This window comes from Lupinus angustifolius, chromosome LG10, assembly GCF_001865875.1.
Source record: "Lupinus angustifolius cultivar Tanjil chromosome LG10, LupAngTanjil_v1.0, whole genome shotgun sequence".
NCBI classification, from domain to species: Eukaryota; Viridiplantae; Streptophyta; class Magnoliopsida; order Fabales; family Fabaceae; genus Lupinus; species Lupinus angustifolius.
Genome location: NC_032018.1, coordinates 9,920,353 through 9,940,359, shown reverse-complemented (window position 1 = coordinate 9,940,359; position 20,007 = coordinate 9,920,353). Strand labels below are relative to the sequence as shown.

The 20,007-nt window shown below is 32.2% G+C and overlaps 2 protein-coding genes across 2 annotated transcripts; one reads left to right on the top strand and one right to left on the bottom strand.

Annotated features, from left to right (window-relative positions):
• Positions 1,752 to 11,632, top strand: LOC109358011 (double-stranded RNA-binding protein 1-like). The gene is made up of 4 exons (XM_019602077.1): positions 1,752 to 2,064; positions 8,752 to 8,898; positions 10,496 to 10,731; positions 11,543 to 11,632. Exons 1-4 carry the CDS (start codon positions 1,752 to 1,754, stop codon positions 11,630 to 11,632), a joined length of 786 nt encoding a protein of 261 aa, XP_019457622.1.
• LOC109357844 lies at positions 13,679 to 16,299 on the bottom strand. The gene is made up of 2 exons (XM_019601898.1): positions 16,024 to 16,299; positions 13,679 to 14,290 (listed from the first exon to the last, which is right to left on the bottom strand). Exons 1-2 carry the CDS (start codon positions 16,139 to 16,141, stop codon positions 13,764 to 13,766), a joined length of 645 nt encoding a protein of 214 aa, XP_019457443.1. The 5' UTR covers positions 16,142 to 16,299; the 3' UTR covers positions 13,679 to 13,763.

The window sequence follows — 20,007 nt, the reverse complement described above, 5'->3', positions numbered from 1 at the left end:
TTTACTCATACTACAAATTTTTCTCTAGTCTATGGCCTATTTTTTTTTTACTAAAAGTGTGGGGTCACGATTTTAATTTAAAATAAATAATTCAAATGTAATTAATGATTGCATTTAATATATTACAAAATTCGGACATTTCCTTTTAAAAAATGTAAAGAGTGCATTTAATATTATTTTAAATTTTAATAATTTCGTTGAAGAGAAATTAATTGCCATTACATTAAAAGAGGCCTAGGTAATTGAATATAATTTATATATCTTTATTGTGTCTGTCAACCCATTTTTCTATCGTTTGTAATGTATAGTTTGTATTTTATAAATTCAAATATAACTTTTTGCGCTAAATTTACGAATGAATTTATTCAATTGGTCTATTTAAATACACTTTTAAAATAAGAAGATAATAAGGATAAAATAAGAAAATAATATTATATGGTTTTTTGGTAGAAATAAAAAGATATTGATGGCAAAATAGGAAAACACAAATTACACCATAATGAGTGGTTATTTTGTGTTTTCCCTTTATTAATAGTATAGATAAATGCAAAATATATTTAAAACACATTTAAGTAATTAAACATATATAATTTCATTTAGTAACAATCATAACATAATTTTCATATTTCAATTTTGTTCTCTTGTAACATCTCATTAATAATTGAGTTTAATATAAATACACTGATAGTGTAACGATTTATACACTGTCAATGCATCATTCATCATTCATTTGGAATACTTTTTTTGAAGAGTCAATGATGATTGATAACAAATGATGGATGATGCAGTGATAGAGTAAAAAACTCTTATGTTGTGAATGTATAATTTGTTTTCTTTTATAAATACAATAAACTTCCACATGCTCTTTTATTTGTTCATCAATGCATCACTACTATTTCACACATTCTTCTACTCTACTTTCTCTATTTATCACCCAAGAAGAAATTGTTTATCCACATGAAAAAACATCCAATGAGACATTTATAGAAACTTTATGTATACCCTTAATATCATAAAAATAAAAATGCAGTTCAACATACATAAAATATCAGACGACACACTAGTATATATAAAATAGATAAAAAAGATTTAAAAACACTTCTTATTAATCCCCATCTAAACTATTAGGATAAGATGGTATCAAGTTAAACTCACATACACTCTAGTCCTACATACATATGAATGTTCTCCGCTCAGATAGGATTGTCTATATTGCGGATATTTGTGGGAAACCAAAAAAACTCACATACACTCTAACTTATTATATAAACCATCATAACTTTAATCTAGAGATTTAAATGTTTCATTGTTAGGAGCTAAATTTTAAATAATTCAAATATATTTAATGATTGCATTTAATATGTATAATATATTACAAAATTCGGACCTTTCCTTTAAAAAAATCATAAATTTGGATGAGTGCATTTAATATTATTTTAATTTTTTAATAATTTCCCTGCAGAGAAATTAATTGCCATTAGCTATTAAAAGACATGTGTGTATTTCGTGTAAAAAAATATGTTTAATATATAGATATATATATCTAATAAATATAAAAGCTTTAAAAGTAGAAAAAATGTATAAAAATAAATTAAGGAGTAAAAACACTTCTTTTAAATCCCAATCTAAAATATTAGGATAAAATGATACCAAGATAAACTAACATACACTCTAACTCATCATATAAACCATGTAACATAAATAAAATCATCATATAGAGTGACTTCTAACAGAGAGAGGGAGACTAAGAAATGTTCAAAGGGAAGGTGCAAGAGCTATGTCTATGCAGGCAATGGAATTTGCCCGAATATGTTACGACGAGAGAAGGTCCCCAGCATTGTCTAAGCTACAATTCAACCATCACCATCAATGGAGTTTCATTTCAAACACTAACACCTTCAACAACTAGCAATGAATCTGAAGACCATGCTGCTGAGCTTGCTTACTATCATTTCCACCAACCCATTTCGAACTCGAACCCGAAACCGAACCCCCACCAGCCACCTTCATCCTCTTCCCTACTTCCAAAGTCGTGGCTTTCTTTGGCTTTATCAGCATCTTCTGGTATGATTTTGTTATTTGAGTTTTGTGGCCTTGCTATGTTTAACAATTGGACATCATCATTTTGAAGAATAATGGGTCTTCTATTTTGTAATACATAACTTGATCATAATTCATGCAAGAGTGTCAATTCCTATTTCTTATTTTTAATTCTAAATACCTACATTTATTTCAAAGAAAAAAAAATGTTTCATCTATGTTTGTCCCTTGATTATGAAAATTCTCAACTTAGGTTCCAAATGACAATAAAATTGGTCATTTTGTTAAGACAAATTATAGGGAGTAGTCGAGAGTTTTTACTAATTGGGGAATACAATTTTCTCAAAGATTTAGGGTGGTTACTTTTATTTGAATGTGTACCTAAGGTACAAAGAGATTACAAGAGAATACAATGGTTTTAGAGTAGTACAAATAGAGTATAAATTTAAGATTAAACCGTAAGACATGTGCATGCATTAGTATCCCAATTAGGATAAGTCATTGAAGACTTTTCATGTAATTTGTTAATCCATAGTCATTGTTTCATCTTTACTGATTCAACAATGTGTTAAGCAGAAGCCTCATGCAAGTTGAAAGGAATATCATTTTGGGCTAATCAAATGAACTATGTTACAACTAACCATATGATGCTCTAGATCATCCTACACTTTTCTTAGTTGAGACCCTCATATGCATGATGAAGTGATTAGATATGTCTCATGGGAGGACAATATCGAAATACATCCAATTTTAGAGAAATTTCCAAATTAAGTAGGTGAACCTGCCTGTTGACAAAAGGTGTTGGGAGGATTCTTATTTCTCTTTGAAGAGAGTGTGGGTTTGCTTCATTGGGATAGAATTACCCCTTCTTAACAAGACTTCTAGTGTTGGAACTTTGTCTTGAAAAAGTCTCTACAAGAAAAAAGTTGCCTTCAGCGGGGCTTTTGATTCCTATAAAGTATTGTAGGGATAGTTCTCCTAGACCTAGTGAGAATTTTGTCCAAGAAAGAACCTGTATGCCGATTTGATAGAATATTGGTTAGATTTATCATGTAACCACCTCCACGGGTCAAGTTTATGTCTCTAAAGAGTAAAATTATGGATATCCTACAAACAAATATCAATAAGATCGAGTTCCCAAGTAAACGATTGTCTTCGCCATTAAAAAGTTCACTCTCATTCCCCTCCTGATCATCTTACAAGATTGTTAATATAGGCTTTCTTAGATGAATTGAGGTTATAAATTCTTCTATATCTATCCATGAGTTTCCTAGACCCTACCCATTTATCATGCCAAAAGGAAGTGTTTGTCCCACCTTTTACTTGTTGAATGACACCATCCTAAAGCCACTAGGTGGTATCAACACTTCTTCTATTGAGTGTATGTAGGTCTTTAGCCATTAAGAACATTTCCTTTGTGGTGATACAAACCCTTCCCTCGAAGAAGCAACCCATATTTTGACTTTAAAATTCGACACTAAAAACCATCTCCCTTAGTAAACATCCTTCATTTCCACTTCACTAGGAGAGCGATATTGAAAAGATGAATGTCCTTCATCCCTTGCCCACCCTTGACTTTATCCTTGCACAAAATTTCTAATTTGACCCAATTCATTTTCCTTTTGCTCTTACTCTCGCCCCAAAGAAAGCCACTTTGGAATTTTTGTATAGAATTTACATCCACATATGAAGCTTTGTATAAATGCATAAATTAAATTCAAAGAACATAAAGAAAACATTTATCAAAACAACATGCCCACAGAAAGAGATGTGGTTCTTTTGCTAAGATGAAAGTCTTTTCTAGAGTCTTTCAATAAGGGATTTCTAGGTTGTACTTCATTTATGGTTCACACCCATCGGGATGCCCAAATAATAGAAAATGGAATATTGACCTTACGAGAATGTGTCGTTCTTCAATAAAAGTTCAATGATAGTCACTAATAACTTTCCCCATCACCTTTCTAAGTATGTCTACAAGCAGCTTCACAAGGAGTTCGTAAAGGCATCCAATGAAAGAAATTGGTCTGTATTTTCCCATGTTTTGCGGATTTTCCTTCTTAGGGATTTGGAAAATTAAAGAGGAGTTGTCACCTTTGATATTTTTTCTATTGCCATGAAAGTTATGGACCATTGCAACAATGTCGGCATTAACTAGATGACATAGTATTTTGATGAATTTAAAGTTGAACTCATTCGGACCCAAACTTCCCCCCTTCATAATCCCATATAACATGTTTTATCTCCTCCTCATCAAAGGCAACAATGAGTGAATCATTGTCTGTTGTTGAGACTTGATTGAAGGTAGCTTGGTTAAGTTTTGGATGTTTATAGGATCATTTAGTGAATAAATTTTCAAAATGGCTCTTAACCCCATGAGTCACTCATCGTATGTCATTAATCTATTGTTCACTAATTCAGAACCCTTGAATGAAATGTTGTTGTCGCCTTTAGTTAATCAACCCATGGAAGTATTTGGAGATAAAGTCTCATTCTTTTAGCCATCTAGACCTAGACTTTTGGAATAGCAAGCTGTGTTTCATCATTCGAGCTTGCTAGAGATCAGCCCAACATTTGAGTCTCTGTTTCAGTCGAGCCTCATCCAGTGGAGTTGTTTCAATTTTCAAATCAAGTTTATGAACATTCGTAGATGCATGATCAATTTTGTTGTCTATAGCCCCAAAGTGATTATTATCCCACTCTTTCGAAAACCCTTTTAGTTGTTTAAACTTCTCCCTAAGAACATACATACTCTAACCATATGGTGATAAGCCAATCAAAGTATTCTTGACTAAAGGTTTGAAGTTCTCATCCCTAACCAAGCATTAAGTACTCTGAATAGTTTTGTATATGAGTCTTTCTTATTTTCATATGTTATTTTGTTAATCCTTGTCCAATATAATACATGTTCTGTAAAGCTTGAGTATTTGTGATATTGTTTTCCAACCTTCCCATGAACTTCTCATTGCTTCTTATATTTGTTTTTATGAACCTACAAAGATTATAATGGATTTTAATGAACTCAAAGTGTAGCAAATGAGTTTTTTTTAGCAAAGGTGGCACCCATAATATATTAATTAAGAGTTCAATACAAAGGGAAACAAGATTACATTTGTCTGAATTATAATCATGTAATCCTAACCAGTTCATAGAAAATTCATCATTATTGAAATTTGGCATTACATTCCACCAAGAGTATATTTTAGACATGATTCTATAAGCAGCCAATTTATCTGCATATGTGTTACCTTATCTAAAGATATGAGAGATGAAGAAGTTCATGGAGGATATCATGGACTTGCACAAAGTCCATCTGTTATGGAGCTTCCATGGGGGCATGAGTCTCCCTTTAAAAATATCTACCACCAAAGCTGAGTCACACTCTAACCATAAATAATTCTAACCTTTCTTGTGAGCTATTTCCATTTCCATAATAGCTCCCCAATGAACTCTAAAAATTCTCCCACCCCTACATGACCAAGGGTATCATGTGTTGCACCATTAGTGTTAACCTTGATCCATCCCTTAATTGGAGGTTGTCATATAACTTGTGAGATCATTGGGGCCTTGTTGATTTTTAAGGTAATTTTTAGGTTCTTAAGGATGATGAAATCCTGCAATGAACAAGAATTCGGAGAAGAAGAATAGTTTCCCAAAAAGGAAGTCTCCCTTTTTATCTTTTCTATGGCTTGACTCATGGACATTTCATGTCCAAGAATTTGATATGGTTTCTACAATACCATATTATGCTAATTGCGTGTATTATACAAGTTGTTAGCTCATCTTTCAGATGGGGGCTTCATTTCTTGTTACAAGCCAAGAAGATTGAAGAGATTGATGATGTATCCAAAGTCATTGAGAAGAAGTTGTTTAACCACTACCAAAGATAGTTAGCAAATGGACAAACTAGGAAGGGGGTTTAGAGCTAGCCTTGCAAAGGCTGCAAATTGACATCAAGTCACAACCTCTCTTCTACAGATTCTCATATGTGGATATTCTACCATTCATAAGCCTCAAGGTGACAAAGGACCTTGAAGGGGGAATGGTCTTGGACCAGATTTTTTACACCAGTTGAGTTGCATTTCTTAATTGTTCACACGAGAGAAAGCAACCGTTATGCTTTATTTGGTTGCACAAGAGAAAATAAGAAGATAGAAAGAAGTGAGAAAGAAAAAGTGAGAAAGAGAAAGAAGATAATAGAGTAAATTTTGGTGATGTTTGATATAAAAGAAGAATGGTAGAAAATGAATAGAAAAATACATTTTCTTCTCTTTCTCTCCTATTTGGTTGGATAGAATGAGAAGAAAGAGATGATGTTATAATTCAAATGACAAAAATGTCCCTAAAAGAAAGAAAAGAGAGAGAAAAATGTTGTTTTATTATTAATTAAAAATAAATGTTATAATTTTAAATTATATATTTTATTATAATTTCAATTAACATTTTTAATTGATATTTTTTATATTTAAAATAAAATTATTTATATCAGTAGTATTTAAAACTAAAAAGTAGATAAAATAAAAAATATAAGGGCATTTTTGTCATTCAATGCAAAAAATTTATCTCCCTCCACTTTCTCACCAAAATATGAGAGAAAGATTTTTGTGTGGGCCCCATATACTTTTTATTTTTCTCATCTCTTTCTTTCTTCTCAACCAAAAAGGAGAAAGTTTCATTTTCTCTCCAATATCTCTCTCACCCTTTTTTCTCCACTCTAATTATCCTATACCAAAGAGAGACTTAAATGAGCTCCCCATCATTAGTTTCTTGCCAAACTAATTTGCCCTTGCTAAGCATAAGTTATAGTGCTAGAGATTTTAGTACTTACGTCAGGAAATAGGTTAGCCAAAGTACTAGGAATAATCTATTTTGATTCTTAAATAAAATCTGCAACAGTAGCTAATAGAGATGAGTGTAATTCAGTAGGAATTCCCAAGCACTCTACTAAAGGCTCACCAAGCCAATTATCTTTCTAAAAACTACTCATGTGACCATCACCAACCAACCAGATTGAATTTAGATGTGTAAGGTTCCAAGTCTCTTTGATACAAGCCAGCCCACTCTTGGTTGGAAGAGGTCATCTCCCAAGGCAATTTCAAGAGACCAGCCTTGCTTATCATTAATATAGACCTTAGACCTAGGCCACCTTTCGAGAAGTTTTTGCAAAATTGGTTCCATGCCATAATAACTAGCTTTCTCACTTCTGTATTACCTACCCAGATGAAGTTTCTGATTTTATTGTCCACGTGTTTACTAGTTGAGTATGGCATTTATAAATATGAAAGTTATATACCAACATACTTTGGATTATTGATTTCACCAACTCTACTCTACCCATAATTTAGAGATTCGATCCCTTCCAAGTAGTCAATTTGGACATGATTTTGTTTGCAATTGGTTGAAAGTGAATTCTTTTAGGTTTCCCTTTAAAAAGGAGGACACCTAAATAATTGAAAGGGAAAGAACCAGCCTAGAAACCTAAATATGAGCTTACTAGTATAGAAGTTGCACTTGCTGACATTTATGTGATGTCCTAAAGCTTGAGCATAATCAGCAATAAGCTGGTTTAAGGATAGCAGCTCCATTTTATACTTTTACAGAAAATGAGGATATCATCAATATATAGGACATGACTAAAAGTCGAGTTAAGTTAGGACTAGTTATGGTGTTAAGATTTCTTTCATTAACCAACTTCGATATCCCTCTACTTAAAACATCTTCTGCAAGACATAATAGCAAGGGGGAGATAAGCCCACCTTGCCTGACTCCTCTCTTGCACTTGAATAAGCCAACGATTTTCCCATTTACATTGATAGACAACCTAGTAGAGTGGAGTAGGATCAAATTGGATTGATGTCAAAATGTCGGTTTGGACTCTCAGTGTTATTTTACTAGATGGTGATCTATAGCTAATACCGTAAGCCCTTGACGAAAGAACCCTAGTACTCCACTCTCTCTCTCACTGGACATAGTCCTCCTCCATTTATATATGTCATAACATATACAAGTACCACAGAAATATAGAAACAAAGAGATCGTAAATTACCCTATCACACAAATAGCAAAGTAGTACACATGTTGCACGTGTGGTTTATCTATTATCATCTAAGTTCAATGACCTCCAATTAATTTAAGTCTTTGACAACCTTCACGTTCTCCAACCCTCATTTTAAACATGGACAAGAATCTTCTCTCCCAAAAAGACTATGTTCTTATGTCTCTATCTAATAATATTTCATTAAATAATATAAAATATTAGTTTATGTTTTTTAAAACTTTTTTCCTAATTAAATAATACATTTTGATTTGTTTGGGAATATCAATAGAAACAAAAGATTTTCTTCTCATTTTAATTGCAAGTACTTAAGTTATGGTGGGAAACATATCTCAACTGTTCTTAAAAATGAATTCTCTCATACAAATTATAACGATTCACACCACATACTTAAACGATTCTAACTAGTTTTCAGTGATACAGGAATTTGCAAATCCTCTTAGATTAATTATCACAATTACTTTAAGATTCTTATTTTCTCACGAAAAAAATAAGAATCTCTCTCTTATTAAGTGTTCAAATTAACATATGGTACTATTCTAGAACAAATGAATCATGCCGTTTCCCTCATTCATTAATGAAACATAGAGGAGTGTGACATTGTGTTCCTTATATTTAACTATATTATAAATTGGTAACAATTTGTATGGAATTTGTAGATTCGCTTCGTCCCAGGACTAATGTTAATAATATACTTACCACAAGAGGAGTGTTGCAACCAAAGCAACAAAAAGCATGTCAAAGTTCTCAGATCGTTAGCCCTATCACAACATTAAGTGATACCATGGTAGCTAGAGATAATAAAGGTTGTATAACTACTTTTTATCTCATTCTATTTAGAATCTTTCTTTTGGATCTCTCTTGATAATGTGAATTTTTTGCTTTAAAAATTTAAATGCAATTTTTTTCTTACTAGAAACCATCCTTCCTTTTAAGTACAAGTTTTCATTTACATTACAAGAGAAAGCAATTAAGGTTTTTCCTTGATTGTAGTTTATATCTATTTATATATATGTTTTGGAATATTAGGTTTAGGTAACATAATATACAATAAAGCTGATCGACTTATAGCATATGATATTAATATTGCCCCAACTTACCCAGCACCTTAGCACCTCCACCACCACAACCACTCAATTTGATAGTTTTTCTTCCTATGGTAGGCACGTGGGCTTTCATATTGTAGTCCTTATTTGTCATGTTAATTATGCTTATAAGGTTCTGTTTTTACAATATTTTTCTGACTCTCTGCTGAGAGCACAATATTATTAAGAACAAGTGGATTCCAAGTTTTCAATTTGACGTCACAAATTAAATTGTGTTCTTTTTTAGAGGTGGCTGGTTAGAATGTAGATGTTCCTGCTATATCCTGACAATGCCAGAATTTGGACCGCCTTAGATGGGTACTTTAAACGGAGTTTTGATGGTCCACTCAATATACGTAGAGTTGTATAGAGATTGAGCGGGGTGTGCTCTAATGTGGATGTTTTAATTATGACAAGTTGCTTTACCATGTTCTCCAAACTGGCAGTGAATGTTTTAATCATAGTGGGTTGCCCTACTATACTTTTGCTCGCACTAACACTAAGTGTTTTTGCTACGGTGGGTTACTTGCTTTGTGTTTTGCTCATAATGTTGTAGTCGCAAACTAGACCTACTTCTGCTTTGTGACAAGCTCTAGCGTGTACTACTCAAGCGATGTGATCAATTTTAGTAGCCAGGTTTATAGCTTTGTAGGTACTTACTATGCTACATGTCTTGTCACTATTGTCATTTCCTATAGTTAGATTGACCATCTAGGCATAATTGACCATCATGTAAGCCAAATCTTATTTATCTGATGATAGACATGGATCTTAGTGATTGAATTTTGCTCTTGGATTAAATGCTAGTGACTTACAATTTAATTAGGCTGTACAATGTTGTGCTAATTTATATTCTGACTAATTACTATTGAGCTATATTTTTGTACTATGCATATTATTAAAGAGAATAAAGTATCTCATGTTATAAAGAGATAAGTTATCATCTACAACTACTAAAATCATGATATATGTCATATTTAATTATTTTTTATAAAATATTTCTAAAACTAAATAAAATAATACATATATATATATATATATATATATATCATACTTTTACTGGCCGGAAGAGACAAATTATTTCTTGATATGATGAGATACTTTATTCTCAATTGGGATTGGGATTAGATTATGTACATATATTCTTCATTTTTCATCTTCATTACGATACTAGTCAATTGGATATTAACTATATTCATCATAACATAAGATCTGCACCATAAACAGTTGTCATTAATATTCCTAATTTTTATCGTATTCAGTTTAGTAGAATAGTGTCTTTTATGTATTTCATAAACATTCATTTGATTTGTTATAGATATAGCACATCTTTACAAGAGTAAACTATGTCAATATGCTCAGAAGAGAAAGATATGTGCACCTGTGTATTCTTTTGAGATGGAGGGTCCTCATCATGAAATTCGTTTCAAGTGCAAAGTCACTCTAGATGGCAAGACCTATCATAGTCCTGAATATTTTCGTACTTTGAAAGATGCGGAAAATGCAGCTGCACGGGTTGCTCTAACCTCATTAGCACCCAATGGAGATCATGAGGTTAGTCTTAAACTCTTCTAACAATTTTGTCCACTTTAATTTCTTGTTTCTTACCTTAAATCCATACTTTCTTTTTTTAGTGTTTATCTTGTTCTAATGATCTAGAGGGTGAGTGTTAACTCAATAGTAAGATTATTGTTTAGTGAGTAATATGTCACATGTTCAATCTTTGAAATAACCTTCTATTTGTGGATACTTACCCTTCCAAACCCTACTAAGTGAGACATTAGTGCATTGGACCTTCCTTTTATTATTATTTTGGTAAGCAAAAATTGAATTAAAAAGCACATGGGGTGCTAACCCAATACAACAAAAGGAAGTCACTGATTAATTAGAATACAGCCACTCTTAATACAAGACTTAGGATCACTACACCAGAGTAGAAAAGAATTGCCCGGTTTGCTAAACTTTGCTGAGAACCAAGACCAAGATCTTAATTTGATCAACTCCATAATCATATTAATATTGGGCCTCTTCCCTTCAAAGATTGCTTCATGCGCATAACCCAAATTGACCAATTAGCAGAAAACCAAAGCATTCTCCACGGATCTCTGCAATTCACCCCGTTGCAGTGAAGATCATAGTGTTGTAAAGAATCAACACTGTTGACACTAAAATTTATTGGCATTGAAAGCCAATCATAAAAAAGTTTCCAAACATCCAAAGCAAAATTACAACTAAAAAATAAATGGTACAGTGATTCACAATGATGTAAACAAAACACACAATTTAAGTTATGATGGCCTAAGCAAACGAGTTCCTCTCGGTCAATGCCTCCTTAGTTGCAACTCTACCCCTAAATAATTTCCAGATAAAACAACACACTTTTGATGGGGCAGAGGATAACCAGCACTTCTTCAGAAGAGCTCCATCATCTACAGAAACTGAACCAGTCTGCTGAGAGTAGGAGAAGTACAAGAAGTTAACTTTTATCTTGTTCTTTTTTTATCGCCAAATAAGTTAACTTAGATTATTAAGTAGGAGAAGTACAAGAAGTTACAACTGAACTTCTAAAGAAATGCATGTATGGTGATTATAATAAAGTAAAGTCTTGAAGTAATAAGAATCCAAACTTTCCCATGAGTTTTATCTTGTTCTTATGATTGTTGTGCATAAATTTCAGGATAATACTATATTCTACAAGAACCTTCTGCAAGATTTGCTTTTTAAGGAAGGGCGTCGTCATCCAGTTTATTTAACTCAACTCTCTGGTGCGGCTCATAAGCCCGTGTTTCTCTCAAATGTGTACTGCGGGGGCGAGCATTTTACCGGAGAAGAGGCAAAAACTAAGAAACAAGCAGAGATGAGTGCAGCCAAGGTGGCTTATACTAATTTGAAACAACGCAAAAGGTATTTTATCCTTCCTACCAGCATATTATTTTGAAGTTCTAAAATATTTTATGAGGGTGGATACAGTGTTCTAAATTGCGGGTCATAGTTCTGGTTGTATTTAATGTAATTATAGGAAAATTCAGCTAAAATGTTCTGGTTGCAGCTAAAATGTTATTGGGAAGACTCCTAAAACCCCAATATAGAATACAATGTAAAATACTGGTGGATTGGACATTTTCATTGACTTGGAATGCTGATAAGCTATATCTTTCTCCATGAGCTTCTATATTACTTAAGATTAGACCAGTTACATGACCTATGGTGTGCATTAAACCTATTGGTCTAGTGGGTGTAGGATGGAAAGTAGATAATCACAGGCTCCTAATTATACCTTTGATGTGATATATTTTAATAATGATTGCAATTATAACAAATTTTCTTGAAATAGTTTCTTATCGATGTGATTTGTGGGAAAAATATTTCTCTAAAAAATAACTACAGGAACTTGAGGTATGTATCTACCTAATTTCTTGTCATCCACCTAGATCTTGTGCATATCTAAATTAACAAATCTTTCTCTTTTATTCCTTACTTTAATTGACATATCTTTATTGGTGCTAGATGAGAGATCACCTTCGGCTTATGGACCAAGATTCAAATTTGTGCTATTCCTGAAGTTCTATGACCTTGTCCAGTTTGGGAGATCTTCTTGGCCTTGTGTTCATAGCATACTCTCCTCAAATTTGTAGTCTTAGGTTATGAATCCCATCTTTTAGTTTTTTCCGACCAGTAATATGGTACTTTATATTATATCTTGCACTCAGCTTAAAATGTTATGATACATGGTGCTATGGTTACAATATCATATAGAATTTCTTCATGCCGGTTTTTTTCTTTTCAAATTTCAATGAAGGAACCTTTTTGTAGAATTAATTAAGCTAATGTCTTTTTTTACTTCTTTTTATGTGTGCCTTTATTTTATGGAATCCAAATCCTTTATATCAAAAAAAATTTAAGTCTCTGTACTATATAATTAGTGACAATTGGTTTTTATGACAATTAGTGAGGTATGTTATTTATTATTAAGCAAAATTCTATTAAATTAGTATAGAGGTATAGAAAACTTTGGTATAAAGAATTTGGGTTCTATAATGTTCTCTTCCTATCTTTACCATGTTTCTATAAGAGTGGTGTTTCACTTTTGATGATATCTATTATTTGTTTTCTTATTTTTATTATATTCCTTTACTTTTTATTAGAGTGTGAACTTTATCATAATTATAAAGTTGTTGTTTAGTGATGATGAAGTTACATGTTTAAATTCTAAAAATAAATTTTTTGCTTAGGAAATAAGATTGCATATAATTATTATTTTCATATCTCACTAAATATGAAAGTTTCATTCACTAAGTTACCTTTCAATGATATTGGATAGAGAATAACATTATTTTCTGTCTTCGTTTTTTTCAAGTGAATCAACAAAAATTCTTAGCATCCCTATTTGCATATTGTTAGAGAATTTGATTAAGTCTTATTTCTTACTGGTGCTATAATACATATTTGAACAAAGCTCAGTGGTTAGAATTTTAGATTTTTTTATAGGATGAGACTCCTATAATCAACATAATATAATAACTTTCTCCATGTTCACAGCATTAGAATTTACACAACCACCTTAATTAATTATATAAAGGCCTTCTTCAATCTTGAAAATAAAATTGAGCTTGAGCCATGAAGCTTTTGCTCATATCTTCTACGTAACTTACTATAACCAATATCACAATTATCATAACCATGAATTTAAGGGCAACATCTCTAGTCATTTCTGGTGTTAATCCCACATCATTTTTCACAAACTTGTTCTCTGATGCATAAGTATACTCTTTTAGTGCATCTTTTGTTGTTGTGTCAACATCTTCTTGGACACCTCGTCCTATAAATTCAATATTCTGATTAGTATTTTTCTCTTCCTCTGTTTCATTTTCTGTTTCTGGGATTTGTGTTTTTTGCACATCTTGATAATTATTTGGAGGAACTTTCTTTGGCATTACAACAGAAAGAATGCTTGGTGAGAAATTAGCATGAACAGCATCAACATTGCAATGTGTTGGAAGTTCAAGTTCTTTGTTGAAGCGTCTCCTTCTAGTTCCACCCATTGGAACCTCTCCACTTATAACCATAAAACCAAGATGGTTGATCTGAATTCGTACATGCTCTCTCCTGAAACCTGCAAAAAAAACTATCCCTCATATGTACATAATATATTGCCTCTCTTTGCTTTAGTTTAAGGTGCCCATGTTATGCATGTAATGAATAAAATGAAGTTATGTTTTTGTTCACTACATGTAAGAGTTGTAAAGATTTTAGTTAATGTGTTTTGAAGTATTTAGTGTTCTAGTTGCGTCTGTATTGAATTTCATACTTGTCATTAACTTTGATGGAAAATACTAAGGTAGATGACTAAATACTCAAAAAGAATAACACATGAACTGAAATTATAGGGACTAAAAACACAATGACATTAGGACTGGAATAAGCAGTGTGACTGCTTACCTTAAAACAACTCTAGTTTAGAATTTTAATAGAATGTGGGTTAAACCATTTTGAATCATGGAAGTTTCAGTTGGACCGTATTAAATACGATTAAACCATAATAACCAACGATTCACATATTTTTTATATAAAAAATGGAATACTATTCGAATATTTTATTTTACTTCGGTCCGAAAAAAGAAGAGAGATCTTACCTCAATATAATTAATTATACATAATTATTAATTATATAAAAATTACATTTATATATAATTATATATTATAGATAATTATTAATTATATATAAAATTACTCGGTTTGATCAGACGATTTAACCGGTTAAACTTAATACGGTACCTCTTCCGATTTGATGTTTTACTTAGCTTTCACAACCATTATAAAAACATAAATAAACCTAACATAAATTATATTGAATTAACGGTTTAATTTTCATGTAATAATATTAATATAACATTAGACAATCTTGTGGACTGGATCTAAATTTTGGGTCATATAAACTTCAGTACTTGAATTTTAAAGGTAGAAATTGATACCTAATCTATTTTCTTAATGAGCAATTTATTTAGGTTATGTTATCTGTCATTCGCTAATGGAAATAGTTGGAAGGCGTGGGATAAAAATATTTGAGTGCAATTTCATCTCTAAGCTTTCTTAAATGTGCCTTTTAGTTATTTCATATGACTATTTCATATATTAGATGAAGTCCAAAAGAAGGGCATTAGTTAAGAAAAGTTAGATTAGAATGTACAATGTTTGAAATCAAAATGTTGAATAAATTGCTTTACTATATATATATATAAATAAATTAGTATAAAGATTTATACTTAATCATTATATTATTTACTATTCATTTAATTTTTTTTGAAGAATCAATGATGATTAAATATTAATAGAAGATAATGCAGTGATAATATATAAAACTCATACACTGAGTATATATATATATATATATATATATATATATCAAGTTTTTGTGTTACCCTTAGTCGGTCCATAGAATAGTCGTTAATATTAGGGATAAAGTTGGAGAGTTTTTCTAATTTTGAGATTAAAATGCACACAACCTAAAGTTTAATTAGGAGATAAACTTAATTTTCCAAACTTTGGGTTAAGCACCTCGTTTAATCTATACAAAGAAAACACCTCATTCATTGGATTTTAGTACCTTAAAATTGCACCATGATATTCACCAAAAACATTACATCATGATATTTCAAAAGTTACATGATAATACATTAGATGAACTATATTCACAATTATAGTCCATCAGAATAAAAAGTAAACAACTTTTTATCATATAGTTCGGAAAATGCATGATTCTTGCCATAACATCCATTCAAAAATTAGAAGCATATTTATATAATCAAAAATAAAATAAACACTATAATTTAGACACATTCAACATGCCTGGAAGATGAAGTATAATGGTGTCACAACCATCTTCTATACGCCACTTGCACACAGGATCAAAATCCTCATAAGATTGATTAACTATAGATGCAGGATTATTTTCCATTAATTCCATATATTTGGTTTGTGGATTTATTTTGTGTTGAAAGGGGTAATGTTTGGTGTCTCTATAAGTTTCTTTCACATAAAAAACATATAGAAGAGACTTTGAGGAGAAAATAACTTGGAAGGTTGCGTTGTGGGTTCATCATGAACTAGAATTATTCCTTGTTAAATGTTCCAAGTCTTGGTAGCTCAAGATAGAGTAAGTAATTTTTTATTGTAAATGTGTTCTAATGTACTCTTTCTTCATTTGTTATATTTACCTGAGAATTCAGGAATGGCATCATCCACTTTGTTCCATGCGTGATACCAAGGCAAGCAAAGGCTACATGAAGAAGCAAGCAATTGTGTCCCCAAAAACAATTAGAAAAAAGACAAGTAAGCGATAGAAATTAACAATTATCAAATTCTTTTTAAAAATTAAAATGAGAAATAAAAACATATTGTAACGGCTTACAGAGGTAGTGTTGGATAATACAACCTTATAGCTTATAGTTAATTGAATCAATCAATAAACTTGTTGTAAAGCTGTTGGCTAACCTAAAACTAAAGGGTATTTGTGACATTTGAAAATGGAACTTCTTCTTTAACTGAATAAATAAATTAAGTAAACTAAATGTGTATTTAAAGAACCTAATTTACCAAAAAGACATTGGTCTAATAGTGTAAGGTTCTACTGGATTCCAGAAAAATTAAAAGATTAAAGATTCAATTTATATGAGCGACACTTCTTAGAAGAGACAATTAAACACCTATAAAAGACTAATTCCTTATCCATAAAGTTAGCGGATATCCTTGTTAATATAAAAAAAGAATGTAATTTGGGTGGAATTTTTTTACATACTAAATAATGGGGGAAAATAACGTAAACTAAATACTAATTAACTCCACGTTACCTAAACATTTGTCTTCGCTGAATAATAAAACCATGTTACCTTAATAAGTATTTAAAAAATAAATATATAGATAAAATTTAGTTTTAAAACATGATTACTCAAGCAAAATTGGAGTTATGGCAAGAATCATTGGAAAATGTGGAGGATCCAATGATTACTCAAGCAAAATTGGAACTTCAAAACATGAATAATTTTGGGGAGAAGGATGCTCAACAAGTTCCAATCATATCATACTCCTATGATGATGTAATTCATGTTTCGGAGCCTATTCCTAAGACTTCGCATGGTCCTAAGACTACAGCCATGGATCGTTAATCCATTTCTTCTTTTTGTTCTTCTATTATTTGTTTCTATTAAGATTGAATTTGAGGACTTTAATATTATGTGTTGGAATATTCGCAGAGCCATCAATAGAGATGGACGTCGATATGCTAGAGAGTTGATCAGGAAATAAAATTCTTCTATTATCATTCTTATGGAAACTCACTACTAGTTTAAAGATGTTAAATTCTTTTGGGATGACTTAGGCTATCAGGTGTGTTGGTATTGTGCAAGCTTATGGCCATGCAGGTGAAATATAGGTTCTTAGTAACATGGACAGTTGCATTAGTGACAGTATTCTTGACACCTTCACTTAAGCCATTTCAGTTAAGTTTCAGATTGAAGGTCATGTTTGGGTTTGCACTGTTGTACATGCAAGTCCATCCATTCTGGTTTGAGAGTCTCTTTGGAAGTACCTTGTGAATCTTCGTTCTTCGATGCACTTTCCATGGTTGATCTTAGGAGATTTCAATGAAATTCTTATTCCTTTTGAAGTTAAGGGTGGCAAGTTCATTCTTTCAAGGGCTACTAAATTCTATGAGGTGTTGGAGTCTTACAGACTAATAGATATCATAGCTTTTGGTAGCAAATTTACCCGGTTCTGTAGAGAGCAGGGTGGTCATAGACTCATAGTGTTCCAAAGTGATTGGATAGAGCTTTGTCTGATTGCAGTTGGCGGAGTGAATTTCGTGAAGCCTTTGTTGAAAATCATCCAAAATTTCATTTTCATCATTGTCCTATCTTGGTTAGATGTGGTAGAAGATAGTATGTTGTATCTAATAGACCCTTTAGATTTCGGGTATATTGGTCCTCTCATGTTGATTTCTATGAGGTTTTCCTTGAAACCTGGTCTTATGTGGATAATGATGTCATGGGTGGCCTTGGTAAAGTTAGAGAAGATGCTTTGATTTATAATAAAAATGTGTTTGGAAATATTTTCAGGAGAAAAAGAAGAATTGAAACCAAAATTAAAGGTGTTCAACTTAGTCAGAAATTAATAGAGGATTAGAATATGGTCAGACTTGAGGCTCAATTGAGGTGGGGTTATAACTTTGTTTTGAGACAAGAGGAGATGTTGTGGTTTCGAAAATCAAGAGAGCAATGGGTGAAATTTGGTGATAGAAACGCCAACTATTTCCACACACAAATCATTGTGAGGAGGAAGCAAAATAAAATCCATAGGCTTTTCTTGGATAATTGTGGTTGGCCTTCTGATTCTGCTAAGCTTAAGTAAGGGGCTATTTGGTACTTTCAATCCCTTTTTTGTGGTATCACCGAATTTATTCCTCATACCTACAATGTTATCACTTTGGTGTTGCCTTCTGGGGAGGTAAGTAGGTTATGTCTATGCATTCTTTCAAAGTGGTTGGAACGGACAGGTTTCAGCCTTATTTCTTTAAGAAGTATTGACATGTTGTTGGTAAAGATATTTGAAAGATGGTCTATGATGCATTTCAGAGGCGTGTGAGCACGTGCTAGTCGAACCTACTGAATAAATCATGTAGGCTTTTTCTTGCTAAATTTGTTATTACTTCTTTACCAATCTATTCTATGCAGAGTATGTGGCTCCCTAGAGTATTTGTAATGAAATAGATAGGATGTTAAGGAATTTTCTTTAGGTGAAGATGCTAATAAGCAGAGTCTCAACCTGGTTAAATGGAAGGTTCTAACCAAGCATAAAAAGGATGGTGGTCTTGGGATTCGAGATACTTGTTCAACAAATATCTCTCTTCTTGGTAAGCTGAGTTGAGATATGATTCAAGGAAGCAATAAAATCTGATGCAAGGTTTTAAAGGAAAGTATCTTGGTGATTGTTTTATGGTGTATGCACCCACAAGGTCTTCCACTTCTCCGGTTTGGAATAGTATTGTGAAAGCTACAATGGCACTATATAATGGTTTCAGTTTGTAGTTAGGAGATGGTAACCAATCATTCTGGTATGATAATTGGTCTGAAATGGACAAGCTCTGTAATCTGGTGGATTTTGTTCATATTACAGACACTAAATTGTAGCTAAAATATTTTTGGAAGGATTGTTCCTGGGATTTTAGTTCTAGGTACACTTTACTTCCTATTCATTTGAAAGACGCCATTCAATCAATTCTAGTTCTGTCTTCCTTGAGAATTATAATTCTTGGATCAAGGAGGATAGTGCAACATGGTGTTACTCAGTTGACTCTGGTTAATGCTTGATTATGATCAAGGGCGAGGTGATGACTCCTGATCATCTTTGGAGTTGGATGTGGAGGCTGGATGTTCCATAAAATTTCAAGTTTCTTTGTTGGCTTACTGCTCATGATTCCTTACTGGTAAACTTTCTTCGCTTTAGGAGACATATGCAACTACACCTATATGCTCTTAGTGTAATTGATATTGATGATCTCCTCCACACCTTCAAGGACTGATGCAACTCTTCACTTATACCGCGTCGCTTGGGGTTCAATAAGCCGAGCTTTTGGGCCAATCAGTCCTTCATGACTTGGCTGATTGGTAATGTTAGGACCTGTAATGATAGACTCTTTTGGCAGGATTCTGGTGGGCTTGGCGGTGGCATAATAATAATATTTTTGGTACTATTGCTTGGAATATAACTTTTGTCGCTAAAAATGTTCTCCAAGATTATAGAGATTGGTATTCCACTTATATCTTTTCCATCAATGTT

Coding starts and splice junctions, on each gene's coding strand:
- LOC109357844 (XM_019601898.1), bottom strand. CDS start 16,141: ATGGAATTAATGGAAAATAATCCTGCATCTATAGTTAATCAATCTTAT. Junction 14,291..16,023: donor CATTATACTTCATCTTCCAG/GCATGTTGAATG, acceptor TTTTTTTTGCAG/GTTTCAGGAGAGAGCATGTA.
- LOC109358011 (XM_019602077.1), top strand. CDS start 1,752: ATGTTCAAAGGGAAGGTGCAAGAGCTATGTCTATGCAGGCAATGGAAT. Junction 2,065..8,751: donor GGCTTTATCAGCATCTTCTG/GTATGATTTTGT, acceptor TGGAATTTGTAG/ATTCGCTTCGTCCCAGGACT. Junction 8,899..10,495: donor GGTAGCTAGAGATAATAAAG/GTTGTATAACTA, acceptor GATTTGTTATAG/ATATAGCACATCTTTACAAG.